The sequence below is a fragment of the Archocentrus centrarchus genome, chromosome 23 (genome assembly GCF_007364275.1).
Source record: "Archocentrus centrarchus isolate MPI-CPG fArcCen1 chromosome 23, fArcCen1, whole genome shotgun sequence".
Lineage (NCBI taxonomy): Eukaryota > Metazoa > Chordata > Actinopteri > Cichliformes > Cichlidae > Archocentrus > Archocentrus centrarchus.
The window spans coordinates 19903968-19919994 of record NC_044368.1 but is presented as its reverse complement, the minus strand read 5'-3'; the positions used below and the strand labels follow the sequence as shown (position 1 = coordinate 19919994).

The 16027-nt window shown below is 45.5% G+C and overlaps 1 protein-coding gene across 1 annotated transcript; it reads left to right on the top strand.

Moving 5' to 3' along the window:
• The first annotated feature begins 9287 nt into the window (after nucleotides 1–9287).
• On the top strand, nucleotides 9288–11648 carry LOC115773818 (piggyBac transposable element-derived protein 4-like). The gene is made up of 3 exons (XM_030720736.1): nucleotides 9288–9888; nucleotides 10101–11109; nucleotides 11630–11648. Exons 1-3 carry the CDS (start codon nucleotides 9288–9290, stop codon nucleotides 11646–11648), a joined length of 1629 nt encoding a protein of 542 aa, XP_030576596.1.
• Nucleotides 11649–16027: the final 4379 nt, after the last annotated feature.

Genomic DNA, 16027 nt, shown 5'->3' with positions numbered 1-16027 from the left:
TATATATATATATATATATATATATATATATATATATATATATATATATATATATATATATATATATATGAAATCAGTTGAGGTTGAGACCTTGGTTATTCGATGGCCTATGCCAAACGTCGGTTTCAGTGGTGCAAGGAGCGCAAATCTTGGGCTGTGGACAATGTGAAACATGTATTGTTCTCTGATGAGTCCACCTTTGCTGTTTTCCCCACATCCGGGAGAGTTACAGTGTGGAGAAGCCCCAAAGAAGCGTACCACCCAGATTGTTGCATGCCCAGAGTGAAGTATGGGGGTGGATCAGTGATGGCATTCCCTTGGCCCAATACCTGTGCTAGATGGGCGCGTCACTTCCAAGGACTACCAAACCATTCTGGAGGACCATGTGCATCCAATGGTTCAAACATTGTATCCTGAAGGCGGTGCCGTGTATCAGGATGACAGTGCACCAATACACACAGCAAGACTGGTGAAAGATTGTTTGATGAACATGAAAGTGAAGTTGAACATGTCCCATGGCCTGCACAGTCACCAATATTATCTAAATATTATTGAGCCACTTTGGGGTGTTCTGGAGGAGCGAGTCAGGAAACGTTTTCCTCCACCAGCATCACATCGTGACCTGGCCACTATCCTGCAAGAAGAATGGCTTAAAATCCCTCTGTCCACTGTGCAGGACTTGTATAAAACCAGGTGTTTCAGTTTCATTGTCCAACCCCTGTATATATATATATATACCTTATGTACTGTACGTATCTTACCATACATACCATACTGTACCTGCTGTACGCACCGTACATTCCATTACACACATACCGTACCTACCGTATAATACCGTCTGTACCGAACATACCGTAGATACTGTATGGACCTGTATGTACCGTACATTCCATACGACACATATCGTATGTATGGCACATTTTGTACAAACCATGCCATACCTTCCGTACATACCGTATGTTCCACACCATACGTACAGTATGTACCATATCGTACATACCATACCATACATATATTATAAATTTTTATTTATATTTTATATTTATATTTTTTTATGTATAAAAATATAGAAAATATATAAATATACTTTAAAAATAATATATTTATAATTTATATTTTTATATATTTTTTATATTTTTATTTTTCTTCTATTTTTATATTAATAAATATATTAAAATATAAATATATGTACCTTCCGTACATACCATTCGTACCATACCATACGTATATTATAAATTTTTAGTTATATTTTATATACATATATAAATTTTTTAGATTTATTTTTTATATTTTAATACATATATGTAAATATAAATATACATACCGTACCTTACATACAATACCGTACATACTATACTGTGCCTACCGTATGTACCGTACATTCCACAACAGTATGTACCATACACTATAAACCATACCGTACATACATACCATACATATATTATACATTTTTAATTTTATTTATATGTTTATATTTATCTTTTTATTTTTATATTTATATAAATATAAAATATACATTAAAAAATATATATTTACAATTTATTCTTTTAATTTTTATATATTTATTTATGTTTTATTTTTCATATATTTATACATTAATAAATATATATATAAATATATTAAAATATACCGTACATACCATACCGTACGTACCGTACATTCCATTACACATCTACCGTATGTAATGGTAGATGTGTATGGACCTGTACATACAGGTCCATACAGTCTCTACCGTATGTACCGAACATACCGTAGAGACTGTATGGACCTGTATGTACTGTACATTCCATACGATACATACCGTATATGATACAACCATAAATACCATTTGTACCATACCATACATATATTATAAAGTTTTATTTATATTTTATATATACATATATATTTATATAAATTTTTTAGATTTATTTTTTATATTTTTATACATATATGTAAATATAAATATACATACCGTACCTTACATACATATCTTACCGTACATACCATACTGTACCTACCGTATGTACCGTACATTCCAAAGCACATATACCGTATGTATGGCACATACCGTACAAACCACACCATACCTTCCGTACATATGTACCGAACATACCGTAGAGTCTGTAAGGACCTGTATGTACTGTACATTCCATACGATACATACCATATGTATGGCAGATTTTGTACAAACCAAACCATAAATACATACCAGTTGTACCATACCGTACATATATTATAAAGTTTTATTTATATTTTATATATATATATATATATATATTTATATAAATTTTTTAGATTTATTTTTTATATTTTTATACATATATGTAAATATAAATATACATACAATACCGTACATACCGTACATAGCTTACCGTACATACCATACTGTACCTACCGTATGTACCGTACATTCCATACCACACATACCGTATGTATGGCACATACCGTACAAGCCACACCATACCTTCCGTACATACGTACAGTCCACAACATACATACCATATGTATGTACAGTATGTACCATACCGTACAAAAATATGAATAAAAATACAGTATGGTATATACTGTATTTTTATTCATATTTTTATATTTATATAAATATAAAATATCCATTAAAAATATATATTTACAATTCATATTTTTAGTTTTTATATATTTATACATTAATAAATATATATATAAATATATTAAAACATACCGTACGTACCATACCGTACACACATACCGTACGTACCATACCTTACATATAAATTTTTAGATATTTATATTTTTTATATTTTATATTTCAATAGATACATAGAAATATAAATATACATACCGTATGTACTATACGTACCTCACATACAATACCGTACAGACCGCACGTATCTTACCGTACATACCATACTGTACCTACCATACGTACCGTACATTCCATACCATACATACCGTATGTACCATACCGTACAATCCATACCGTACGTACCATACCTTACATATATTATAAATGTTTAGATATTTATATTTTTTATATTTATACATATATATATATATATATATATATATATATATATATATATATATATATATATATATATATATATGAAATCAGTTGAGGTTGAGACCTTGGTTATTCGATGGCCTATGCCTGGTGCTATATGGACAATCATAATTCTGAGTTATATAAAATGAAAATTGATTTATGGAATGTAACAAATAATCTGTATGATTTCTAAGTTGATAAGAATGTGTATAACACAGAAATGATTTTAAAGCACAAAAGTTAAGGAAATTGTGAAATCTTGCAGAATCACTGAGCAGGGTAAGATGAGGAACTGAAACCTGTTGCCTAGGAATCAGTAGGAACCGAGGGGAAAAACAAGCTGAAAATAGCTTTAGATGGAAAGTACCTAACAGGCCTTGTATTACGAGAAATGAAGTAATGGTTAAGTCAAATACCATAATTGGAAGCTGGGCATTGGAGTGATAATTTGTCATGATGATGTTTTAAAACTAGGATGTGTCTTAGATTTAAAATATAAAAGGCGATGCACAGAAGTAAGAGAATCTTGGGAGCCCTTCCCAGCACCAGGACTGATCTGCAGAATGGACAGGGCCAACCCAGCTGTGGACAACTAATTGACTTGGAATGCTTTTGAGTGCATTCTCCCTGTATTTTCAGTTGAAGATTGGAAGTACCTAGGCTGTTGGATTTCAGGGAGGATTTCTGCATAACAGTAAGGACTATAAAAGAGGACAGTTGACAGAAGAAAACCATCATCTTTCTTTTTGGACTTCTCCTTTTTCCCCACTTCACTGCGGCAGCAACGGACTGGACATCGGGTGCGGTCGCTTCGGCCGAGTGACTCACTTGAAGTCCTTTCTTCCCAAAATAGGATGTTAACCAATTGGATATTTTCAAGCCCCTTCCTCAACAACCCAGCTCTTAAGTATACCATCCTGATTCAGATCTAGTAATTCTGAAAGATATGCTCTGTGATTGATTCATTTTGATTCTGAAACTTAAATTCTAAGTTGATTGTTGAATTTGGAGAATTGATTAAGAATTGATTTTGAGCTAAATGCAAACTGCTTGAGCTGAAACCTGCATAATAAAATTTGACTCTAAAAAGTCAGTATAATTCTCTTGAGAATTATTTTCCCCATTAACGGTACATCTACATCCATGCAACAGTAAAACTCTAGGCAAGTCAAGCTACAACATCTGGTTCTGTTTGGACACACTAGTCGTTAGTAATCCACTTCAACTTTACTTATGTCCCTTGGGCTCACTGTCCAAGCCGATAAAATAATCTGGCCAGTAACAAGTGCACTGATCAAGGGATGAGCCACTACAACTAATTCGGACTATATTTCGGGGTCGACTGTGGAAGCCTTCCTGATCAGCGGCATTGGAGTATAGAGGAAGCGGGGCAGAGGTTAGGATTATTAGTGGTTAGAAGCCAGATGAGTCACCCCGTCACAGCTTAAGTAGTGTCACTGAGTTGCAGGAGAGGGTAATACCCCACTGATGAAAGTGATCTGGACCCTATGAAACGGAGTAGCTGTCACAGAGGTAAATACCTGTGGGATCTAACAATATATATAAATATACATACCGTATGTACTGTACGTATCTTACCATACATACCGTACGTACCATACCTTACATATATTACAAATTTTTAGATATTTATATTTTTATATATTAATATATATACATACAGGGGTTGGACAATGAAACTGAAACACCTGTCATTTTAGTGTGGGAGGTTTCATGGCTAAATTGGACCAGCCTGGTGGCCAATCTTCATTAATTGCACATTGCACCAGTAAGAGCAGAGCGTGAAGGTTCAATTAGCAGGGTAAGAGCACAGTTTTGCTCAAAATATTGCAATGCACACAACATTATGGGTGACATACCAGAGTTCAAAAGAGGACAAATTGTTGGTGCACGTCTTGCTGGCGCATCTGTGACCAAGACAGCAAGTCTTTGTGATGTATCAAGAGCCACGATATCCAGGGTAATGTCAGCATACCACCAAGAAGGATGAATCACATCCAACAGGATTAACTGTGGACGCAAGAGGAAGCTGTCTGAAAGGGATGTTCGGGTGCTAACCCGGATTGTATCCAAAAAACATAAAACCACGGCTGCCCAAATCATGGCAGAAAAATGTGCACCTCAGCTCTCCTGTTTCCACCAAAACTGTCCGTCGGGAGCTCCACAGGGTCAATATACACGGCCGGGCTGCTATAGCCAAACCTTTGGTCACTCGTGCCAATGCCAAACGTCGGTTTCAGTGGTGCAAGGAGCGCAAATCTTGGGCTGTGGACAATGTGAAACATGTATTGTTCTCTGATGAGTCCACCTTTGCTGTTTTCCCCACATCCGGGAGAGTTACAGTGTGGAGAAGCCCCAAAGAAGCGTAGCGATATGGTACATACTGTACGTACGTACAGTATGTACCATATCGTACATACATACCATACATATATTATAAATTTTTATTTATATTTATATTTTTTTATGTATAAAAATATAGAAAATATATAAATATACTTTAAAAATAATATATTTATAATTTATATTTTTAATTTTTATATATTTTTTATATTTTTATTTTTCTTCTATTTTTATATTAACCTGTTAACTGGCAAGGGCCCGCCCGCGGGCCCTCTGTAGCGATTTCCGACTTTGAAGCCTCATAGCGTCACAGTAACGCCGCCGTTCGCTCTTACGATGCTTTTATATGACAGACTAGACCCTCAGAATTGTATTGACACCTCATTTGTCCAATCATGTTATGAAATGGGTTCTCCAGAGCCAATAATAACCAGACAGTGTCATGTGACTTTTCTGGACCTGCCCCCAAATCTTGTCCAATCGTTCTGATTGGTCGACTCTGACCCAAAATCTGAAACCACAGATGTATAGCCAATAAAATTCCTGACACGTGGGTATATGGCACTATGGGGTGGGCTTTCATATGAAACCATAAACTGCCTGCGTAACCAGTGCGTCCTCCATGCGTGAAACTGAGCAGGAAGTGAGAGTCTGTGTGCAGTCGTGTGTAAACAGTGTTTACAAAGCTTTTTCTCGCCAACGGATTGTCGGAATGCATCAAAAACAGACTATATTTATTCAACGAAGTGACGAAATGACTCACGAGAGTGGATTATTGTTTATTAGAGGATTTACTCGCTGATTCGACCGGTTTTACGGAATCTCCCGAACGAACAGCTGTACTCCAACGGTGAACCACGGTACGTGTTACGTTTTATTCTCAGCTCGTTGTCGTATTATATGCCATTTAGATGTAATGAGTATGAGGAGGACAAAGGCTCAGAGCTTTTTTTGACCAGTTAAGTGTCTAAAGTTTTATAGAAAGCTTGATGCTTTGTGGTGGGCTTTGTGTACGCTTTGTTTGTGGGGGTGGGGGGGGCTGTAAGTTGTGTATCAGAGAAGGACTATTGGGAGGATTGTGGTTTTTTATTTTATGTGTATATGTAGTGTTTACATTTACTGTAACTTTTGATCAATATATAATTTATTTGTTTTGTGTGTGTGAAGGAATCACTCAAAATAGACTGCGGGGGTTGTGAATGAAAGCCTAACATTTTCCTTCTTTTACAAATTAGGGCAACCTCTGTGCGTGCTCACCGCATCGGTCCGCAAAGTAATGGCAGCGGTCTGCCGAGAAACCGCACTGATCCTTCAACGTAACCTGACGTGCTCCTCCGGAGAAATCGAACTACATGTCAGGTCCACACAGCCCACAAGGTTGTGATTAACCTGTTCAGTCCTTGTGCGTTTCTGCCTACTTTTTGCTGCAGTGTTTGAATTTATCAGTGAGAGAATAACAATCAGGAATAATAATCAAAGCATCAATATAAGGACTCACAAATGTCAGCAAATTCCTGGAGGGAGACTGCTGGAACTATCAGAATGGACGTGAGGAAATGAAGAAAGTGGAAAAACACGGACAAATATGTTTGCAGCCAAAAAACTGAGCACAAAGAGCAAGGACCAAAAAAGTCCCAGCTGGCACCGCCTATAAAACACCAGCACGTGACCACAAGGTAGTTAACACACACAATCCAGCTACACAAGCATAAATGGTTGGCCACTTAACCCTCGTGCACCCTGCAAGGGGTCACACGGACCCGTCCCCCCTGTCCCACTAAGGCTTGGGGGTCTAGGGGACCCCAGGCCTCCTGACTGCCCGTAGTTGGGGTGGCGGCGGTGGGGGCGGTGGGGGCGGTGGGGTCGAGGGGACCCCAGTCGTCCCAGTGGCGGCGGAGGCGGCTGGGGTCACTGGGACCCCACGACTCCCGGCTCAGCGTGACCACCCCTGCGGTGGTGGGGTCGAGGTGACCCCAGGCCTAGCAATGGCCGCGGTGGGGGGGGGGTCGAGGTGACCCCAGGCCTAACAATGGCGGCGGTGGTGGCGGTGGGGGTCTAGGTGACCCCAGGCCTAGCAATGGCCACGGTGGGGGGGTCGAGGTGACCCCAGGCCTAACAATGGCGGCGGTGGTGGCGGTGGGGTGGGGGTCAAGGAGACCCCAGGTCTAGCAATGGCGGTGGCGGTGGCGGTGGCGGTGGGGTGGGGGTCAAGGAGACCCCAGGTCTCCCAATGGCGGTGGCGGTGGTGGCGGTCAAGGTGACCCCAGGCCTCCCGGCTCAACGGGACCTCCCCTGCGGTGGGGTCAAGGTGACCCCAGGCCTCTCAATGGCGGGGGTGGGGGGTGGGGGGGTGTCAAGGAGACCCCAGGCCTAACAATGGCAGTGGTGGTGGTGGCGGCGGTGGGGGGGGGGTCGAGGGGACCCCAGGTCTACCAGCTCAACGGGACCCCCTGTGGCCAGCGACATTCATTGCATGCGTGCTATTGCCCCCGCCCCCCAGTGGCCAGTGATAGTCATTGCACCGCGTGTGACGGGGACACTCGTGCGCACACACAGACACGCACGCACGCACGCGCACACAGACACACACTCGCACACACACACACACACACACACACACGGACACTCACACACACAGACACAGACACACTCAAGCACACGAGACCGGACCAGACCAGACCGAAAGCGAGGCTACGCAAAGGCCGCTGCAATCGCAGGTCGAGGACACGATGACGCGAACCCGGGGATCGCGATCACGATTGCCATCGTCATCGACTTCAGCATCGCCAAACAACCGCTCGATTGCGATTGCGATAAAAAAAAAAAATCGCACTCGTGGGGTTGGCCGGCTTCGTTTATCGATGAGGCGACACGACGCGAAGCTACGATCACCATCATCATCACCATCATCACCATCATCATCATCATCATCATCATCATCACCATCCCCAAACAACCACACTCGATAGCGATTGAGATAAAAAAAACCCCCAAAAAAACCCAAAACCGCCCAAAAAAACGCGCACCACTGAGCGCGGACTTTGCAACGCGATAGCCCCAAGCCGAGTTTTGCTTCCGTCACTGCGTAACAAACAACACACTAAAACAAACAAAGCGGTGTCACGCGAATCGTAAAAGACCGTGACCGTCGACACAGCAGGCAGAGGAAAGTCGGGTCATGTCACGTACGCGAGCGTTCGATTACCGGCGTGCGACGCGACCGCCGCCGCTGCCGGATGCTGCGATCCCGTCGCCTTGGCTAGCTGAGGCAATCGCGGCGATCATGTCGTCTCGCGGCCACGCCGCCTCGGACAATCGGGGTGCCGCCTCGGACAATTGGGGTTCCTCCTCGGGTCGGAGTTGCGGACCGCAGTCTACCGGCGAGGACCGGGCCGGGGACGGAGGGTACTATGAAGAGGGAGATTACGATACCGAAGAAGAAGAAGAAGAAGAGAATAAGGAGAGCGGAGGGCAGGATGAAGAGGGAGAACGCGACATGGAGGAGGAGGATGATGATGAGGGAGATTACGATACAGAAGAAGAAGAAGAAGAAGAAGAAGGGGTAGAGGGTGCCAGAGGGCAGGATGAGGAGAGATATCGTGACACAAAGGGAGTTTGCAACACGGAGGATGAGGATGATGATGATAAGGGAAATTACGATACAGAAGAAGAAGAAGAAGAAGAAGGGGTAGAGGGTGCCAGAGGGCAGGATGAGGAGAGATATCGTGACACGGAGGGAGATTGCGACAGGGAGGATGATGATGATGATGATGATGATGATGAAGGAGATTACGATACAGAAGAAGAAGAAGAAGAAGAAGAAGAAGAGGAAGGTGCCGGAGGGCATGATGAGGAGAGAGATCGCGACATGGAGGAGGAGGAGGAGGAGGAGGAGGAAGAGGAGGAAGAGGAATCGATGATGGCGTTGAATCGAGGGACGGTTACGTGGAGATCGACTCTGTTCTCCTCTGATCGCTGGCATCATTCCTTGCGGCGGCAGCGGCGCGTCTCTTCGTCTTCGTCGAACCCGGGTCCCACGGAGCGCGCCCGCGACGCCGTGTCGCAAAACTCGACGGCTTCGGCGTTCCTGGCGTACTTTGAACCCCAACTTAAGGACCGGGTGATCGCGATGACGAACCTGGAGGCCGGCAGGAGGGCCGGGGCGGGGAGGGGGATCGACGGCTGGCGACCCATGGGTCGAGCCGAGTTTCGCGCGTATGTGGGACTGCTGATCCTCGCCGGTGTGTACAGGTCAAGGGGCGAGGCGTGCAAGAGCCTGTGGCACGCGGAGACCGGTCGCTCGATATTTCGTACGACCATGCCCCTCAAGAGGTTCCGCGCGTACTCTGCGGCCCTGCGATTTGACGATCGCGACACCAGAGAGGCCAGGCGCCTGGCCGCCAGGCATGACAAGCTGGCGCCCATCAGGGAAGTGTGGGACGCGTGGTGTGAGAGGCTGCCTCTCCTGTACGAGCCCGGACCCGAGGTCACGGTGGACGAGAGGCTGGTTCCCTTCAAAGGTGCGTGTGTGTGTGTGTGCGTGTGTGTGTGTGTGTGTGTGTGTGTGTGTGTGCGTGTGTGCGTGTGCGTGTGTATGACGGAGGCGGTGTTTGACGCGGTGTGCAAGGTTTTACGCATAATGAAGCGCTACCCCCAAAAAAAAAAAAGGGGAAAAAAAAGAAGAAAAACAAAAACTCCTATTCTACACCCCCCCCCCCCCCCCTCACCCCAGGTCGATGTCCCTTCAGGCAATACATGCCCAGCAAGCCGGCCAGGTATGGGATCAAGCTGTGGGTGGCGTGCGACGCCAAGTCCAGCTACGCGTGGAAGATGCTGGCGTACACCGGGAAACGCGACAAGCGAGGTCCTCCCGAGAAAAACCTGGCATCCAGAGTGGTGCTCGAGCTGACCGAGGGACTGGGACCGGGCCGCAACGTCACCTTCGACAACTTCTTCACGTCGTACGAGCTGGTCAGGAGGCTGTTCGTCCAAAGGGGCCTCACCTCGCTGGGGACCGTGCGCGCGAACAGGGCTGAGATCCCCAGGCGACTGCTCGAAGTCGAGGGCAGACTGGTGCCGTCGTTGCGATTCGCGTTCTCGTCGACCGCGGAGCCTCCCGACACGGCTGTGGTCTCCTACCTGGCCAAGCGCAACAAGAATGTGCTGATCCTCACCACGCACGAGCAGCACGTGCGCGCCCCGGGGCTGAGCGGGCGGGCGGACGGGAAGCCCCTGGCGGTGCTCCACTACAATCGCACCAAGGGAGGCGTGGACAACCTGGACAAGGTGTTGGGCACGTACAGTTGCAGGAGAAGGACGACTCACTGGCCCTTGGCCCTCTTTCACAACATGGTGGACGTGTCCGCGTACAACGCCTTCGTGCTGTGGAGGGAGCTGAATCCCGCCTGGATGCCGGGCAAGCGCAACAAACGCAGGCTGTTCCTGGAACGGCTGGGCAAAGAGCTGGCGGCCGACGCAGCCGCCGCCAGAGAGGGCACGAAGGAGAGGGCGAGGGGTAACGGCGGCAACGGCGACGGCAAAAGCAACAACGCGACAGGGTCGTCGCGCGATGGCAGGCGCGGCGGCGAGTCCAAGGTGTCGTTCGAGGCGAGGAGGAAGAGGTGTCGCGTGTGCCCCAGAAGCAGGGACGCCAAGACCAAGACTCTGTGTCGCGGCTGTCGCGTGCACGTGTGTGGCAAGTGCGCCGTGGTCTACTGTCCAAACTGCGCCTCGGCCCTCTTGTCAGTGATAAACGCGCGCACGCGCGCACACACACACACACACACACACACACACACACACACGTGGCCAGTGCGTCACTGCCCTAGTGCGGATGTGTCCTGATGTCGCGAAAATGTCAACCAAACGCTTGGTGTTTCAAGGATTCTTGCAAGAGCACGAACGATTTCCAGTGACACACGGAAGCTTGGTGTAGCTCACTAAACAGGGAGCATTAGTCCCCTTGACGCCAAATGTCACACAAATGCTGGGTTTGTGCACTCTGTCCGCTAGCGTAGATGCCTCCTCATGGTGCAAAATGTCACAGTGAGGCTGGGTGTGTGGACTGTGACCACTAGTGCGGATGTGTCCTGATGTCGTGAAACTGTCAACCAAACGCTTGGTGTTTCAAGGATTCTTGCAATAGCGCGAACGATTTCCAGTGACACACGGAAGCTTGGTGTAGCTCACTAAACAGGGAGGATTAGTCCCCTTTACGCCAAATGTCACACAAATGCTGGGTTTGTGCACTCTGTCCGCTAGCGTAGATGCCTCCTCATGACGCAAAATGTCACACCGAGGCTGTATGTGTGGACTGTGACCACTGGGGCGGATGTGTCCTGATGTCACGAAAATGTCAACCAAAGGCTTGGTGTTTCAAGGATTCTTGCAAGAGCGCGAACGATTTCCAGTGACACACGGAAGCTTGTTGTAGCTCACTAAACAGGGAGGATTAGTCCCCTTTACGCCAAATGTCACACAAATGCTGGGTTTGTGCACTCTGTCCGCTAGCGTAGATGCCTCCTCATGACACAAAATGTCACACTGAGGCTGGGTGTGTGGACTGTGACCACTAGTGCGGATGTGTTCCTCAGCCCCGTGTTAGTGATAAACACGCACACACACACACACACACACTCTTGCAAGGATTCTTGCAAGAGCGCGGCTCGGTGTGTGGTCTTGACCACTAGTGCGAATGTATGCCTCGGCCCCGTGTTAGTGATAAACACGCACGCACACACGCACACACACACACACACACACACACACACACACACACACACACACACACACACACACACACACACACACACGTGGCCGGTGCGCCACTGCCCAATACGCCTCGGCCCCGTGTTAGTGATAAACACGCACACACACACATACACACACGTGGCCAGGGCGCCACTGCCCAATACGCCTCGGCCCCGTGTTAGTGATAAACACGCACACTCAACACACACACACACGTGGCCAGTGCGCCACTGCCCAATACGTCTCGGCCCCGTGTTAGTGATAAACACGCACACGCACACACACACACACGTGGCCAGGGATTCTTGCAAGAGCGCGGCTCGGTGTGTGGTCTGTGACCAATAGTGCGGATGTGTGCCTCGGCCCCGTGTTAGTGATAAACACGCACACGCACACACACACACACGTGGCTGGTGCGCCACTGCCCAATACGCCTCGGCCCCGTGTTAGTGATAAACACGCACACGCACACACACACACACACACACACACATACACACACACACGTGGCCGTTGCGCCACTGCCCAATATGTCTCGGCCCCGTGTTAGTGATAAACATGCACACACACACACACACACACACACTCTTGCAAGGATTCTTGCAAGAGCGCGGCTCGGTGTGTGGTCTGTGACCACTAGTGCGGATGTGTGCCTCGGCCCCGTGTTAGTGATAAACACGCACACACACACACACACTCTTGCAAGGATTCTTGCAAGAGCGCGGCTCGGTGTGTGGTCTGTGACCACTAGTGCGGATGTGTGCCTCGGCCCCGTGTTAGTGATAAACACGCACACACACACACACACACACGTGGCCAGGGCGCCACTGCCTAATACGCCTCGGCCCCGTGTTAGTGATAAACACTCACACACACACACACACACACACACACACGTGGCCAGTGCGTCACACAGGGCCCCTGCCCGTGTTAGTGAAGAACATGAATATATATATATATATATATATATATATATATATACATATATATATATATATATGTCACTTTGCCAAAAACTGATTGCTGCTTCTACGTTGTGATAGAAATTCTGCTTCTCTCTCAAAATTAGCGGATATCATTTATGAAAGATATGTTTGACATATGTTTCACAGATTATAGGTCAACAAGTCGTTTACAGGCAATCACTCTTTGGAAGCTGCTGAATGTAACTATTAAAGTAACTTGTAATCTAACTTAGTTACTTCTAAAATTAAGTAATCAGTAAAGTAACTAGGTTAATTTTTAAGGAAGGAATAAGTAATCACATTACTTTTTCAACTATGCCATCACTGACCATGACAGGCACCAGCCACCTTGCAGCCGCAGCTTTGGGCAGGAGCCTCAACAATGGAAGTGAGGAATATGGTCCATTTGCACATTTTCAAGTGAAAACGATGACGTTTTCTTGCATTTTGGCTCGTCGTTTATACAACAGAAAATGGCACATTTTGAAAACAGGTTCTAGAGTGGAGCATTTTTAAAATGCTTTGTTCTCTGTGTTGAAAATGGGAGGCACTGCCACATGGGCACTACGCTTACGGCCCCTATATCCACATTGCCAACTTGCGGCCAGGCACGGGAACGTTCAACTTCTTGCGGTTCTGTGTGAAAGGCAATCGTTTCCATCTGAACACATTACTTTTCAAAAACAAAAATGGAAAAATTATAACATTTTCACTGGATCATTCTAAAAGAGGCCTTAATGTCCTCAGCCTCCCTCAGAAAGTTCTGCCAGAGGTGGGAGTTGACATTCTCGGCAGACTGGGGCTTCTGCCAGGCATTCCCAGTGCACCCTCACTATACCTTTAGGTGCACCAGTTCTGTCCAGCATCTTCCCCCACCACCTGATACAATTCACCACCAGGTGGTGATCAGTTGGCAGCTCAGCTCCTCTCTTCACCCGAGCGTCAAGAATATACGGCTGCAGATCTGATGATACGATTATAAAATTGATCAACGACCTGTAACGTAGGGTGCCCTGGTGCCACATGCACTTATGGATATTCTTATGTTCAAAAATGGTGTTCATTATGGGCAAACTGTAATTTGCACAAAAAAGTCCAATAACAAAACACCACTCAGGTTCAGATCGAGCAGGCCGTTCCTCCCAATCATGCCCCTCTAGATCTCACTGTTATTGCCCAGGTGAGTGTTTAAGTCTCCCAGTAGGTTCCATCACCAGATGGAGCACACTTGAACACCTCACCCAGCGACTCCAAGAAGAGTGGGTACTCTGAACTGTCATTCGGCGCAAAGGCACAAACAACAACTCCTGCAATCCCTCCTACAGGCCCATGTCTCCTCTTCAGGCTGTGTTGATGCCATACAGACTAGTCTGAGTATTTCAGAAACTGCTCAGCTACTGATATTTTCCTGCAGAAACATCAAGGGTTTACAGAAAATGGTCAGGAAAAAAGAATATACCTGTTGAGAAACCGCTGCCTTGTTTACTATAGTTCAGAGGAGAGTGGCCAGACTGCTCTGAGTTTATAGGAAAGTATTAACTCAACTAACCACTCAATACAACCAAGGTATGCAGAAGGGCATCTTTACATACATGTCAAACCAGGTCTTCTGCTACTGGTATTTTCTTGACACACTTGGGGCCCCTTATTAAAATAGAGTTTAATTACCACACCTAATCCAAGTATTGTTGCTAGACCACAATGTACCATCTTCTAATGGCATGTTATGCTGCTGGAAGCCATTAAGCTCAAATCATCTACTTTGACCATCACAATGTACTCAAATAGCCTCTACAGTCACCAGATCTCAATCCAATATACAGTTGTGTTCAAAATAATAGCAGTGCATTCAAAAACATGAATAAAGCTCAGAATCCTTATAATAGTTTTTATTTACAGGCACTGGGGACACTGCACATTATATTCTAAATCAAAACATGTATAAATTTTCCAATTACTTTATAGGAAATTAAGAAAAATTAATGTTGGGCTGTTCAAAAAAATAGTGTCTGCATTTTTCTTTATAAACTCAAATATCACTTTATGAACTGAAAAATATTTAGGAATTAGCATTCCTCTGAATCACTAAACTAATATTTAGCACTATAACCACTGTTTCTGAGAACTCCTTCACATCTGTGTTGCATGGAGTCGACCAACTTCTGGCACCTGTGAACAGGTATTCCAGCCCAGGATGATTTGACAACTATACAATTCCTCTGCATTTCTTTGTTTTGCGTCAGAAACAGCATTTTTGATGTCACCCCACAAGTTTTCTATTGGATTAAGGTCCGGGGATTGGGCTGACCACTCCATAACTTTAATTTTGTGGGTCTGGAACCAAGATGCTGCTCACTTACTGGTGTGTTTGGGGTGTTTGTCTTGTTGAAACACCCATTTCAAGGGCATTTCCTCTTCAGCATAAGGCAACATGACCTTCAAGGATTTTGATATATGCAAACTGATCCATGATCCCTGGTATGCGATAAATAGGCCCGACACCATAGTAAGAGAAACATCCCCATATCATGGTGCTTGCACCACAATGCTTCACTGTGTACTGTGGCTTGAATTCAGTGTTTAGGGGTTGTCTGACAAAATACCTGGGGCCTTGGACCCAAAAAGAACAATCTTACTTTCATCAGTCCACAAAATGTTTCGACATTTCTCTACAGGCCAGTCGATGTGTTCTTTGGCAAATAGCTACCTCTTCAGCACATGCCTTTTTTTTTTTTTTTAAAAAAACAGTGGGACTTTATGGGGGCTTCTTGCCGGCAGATTAGCCTCACACAAGCGTCTTCTAATTGTCACAGTACTCACAGGTAACAACACACATATTCAATTACACAGAATCAGGAGCATGCATCTCATGAATGTTGGGTCCATTGGTTTTCTATGAGTCTACTACACCTACTGGTAAATTATTTGCCACGTAGTAACAGGA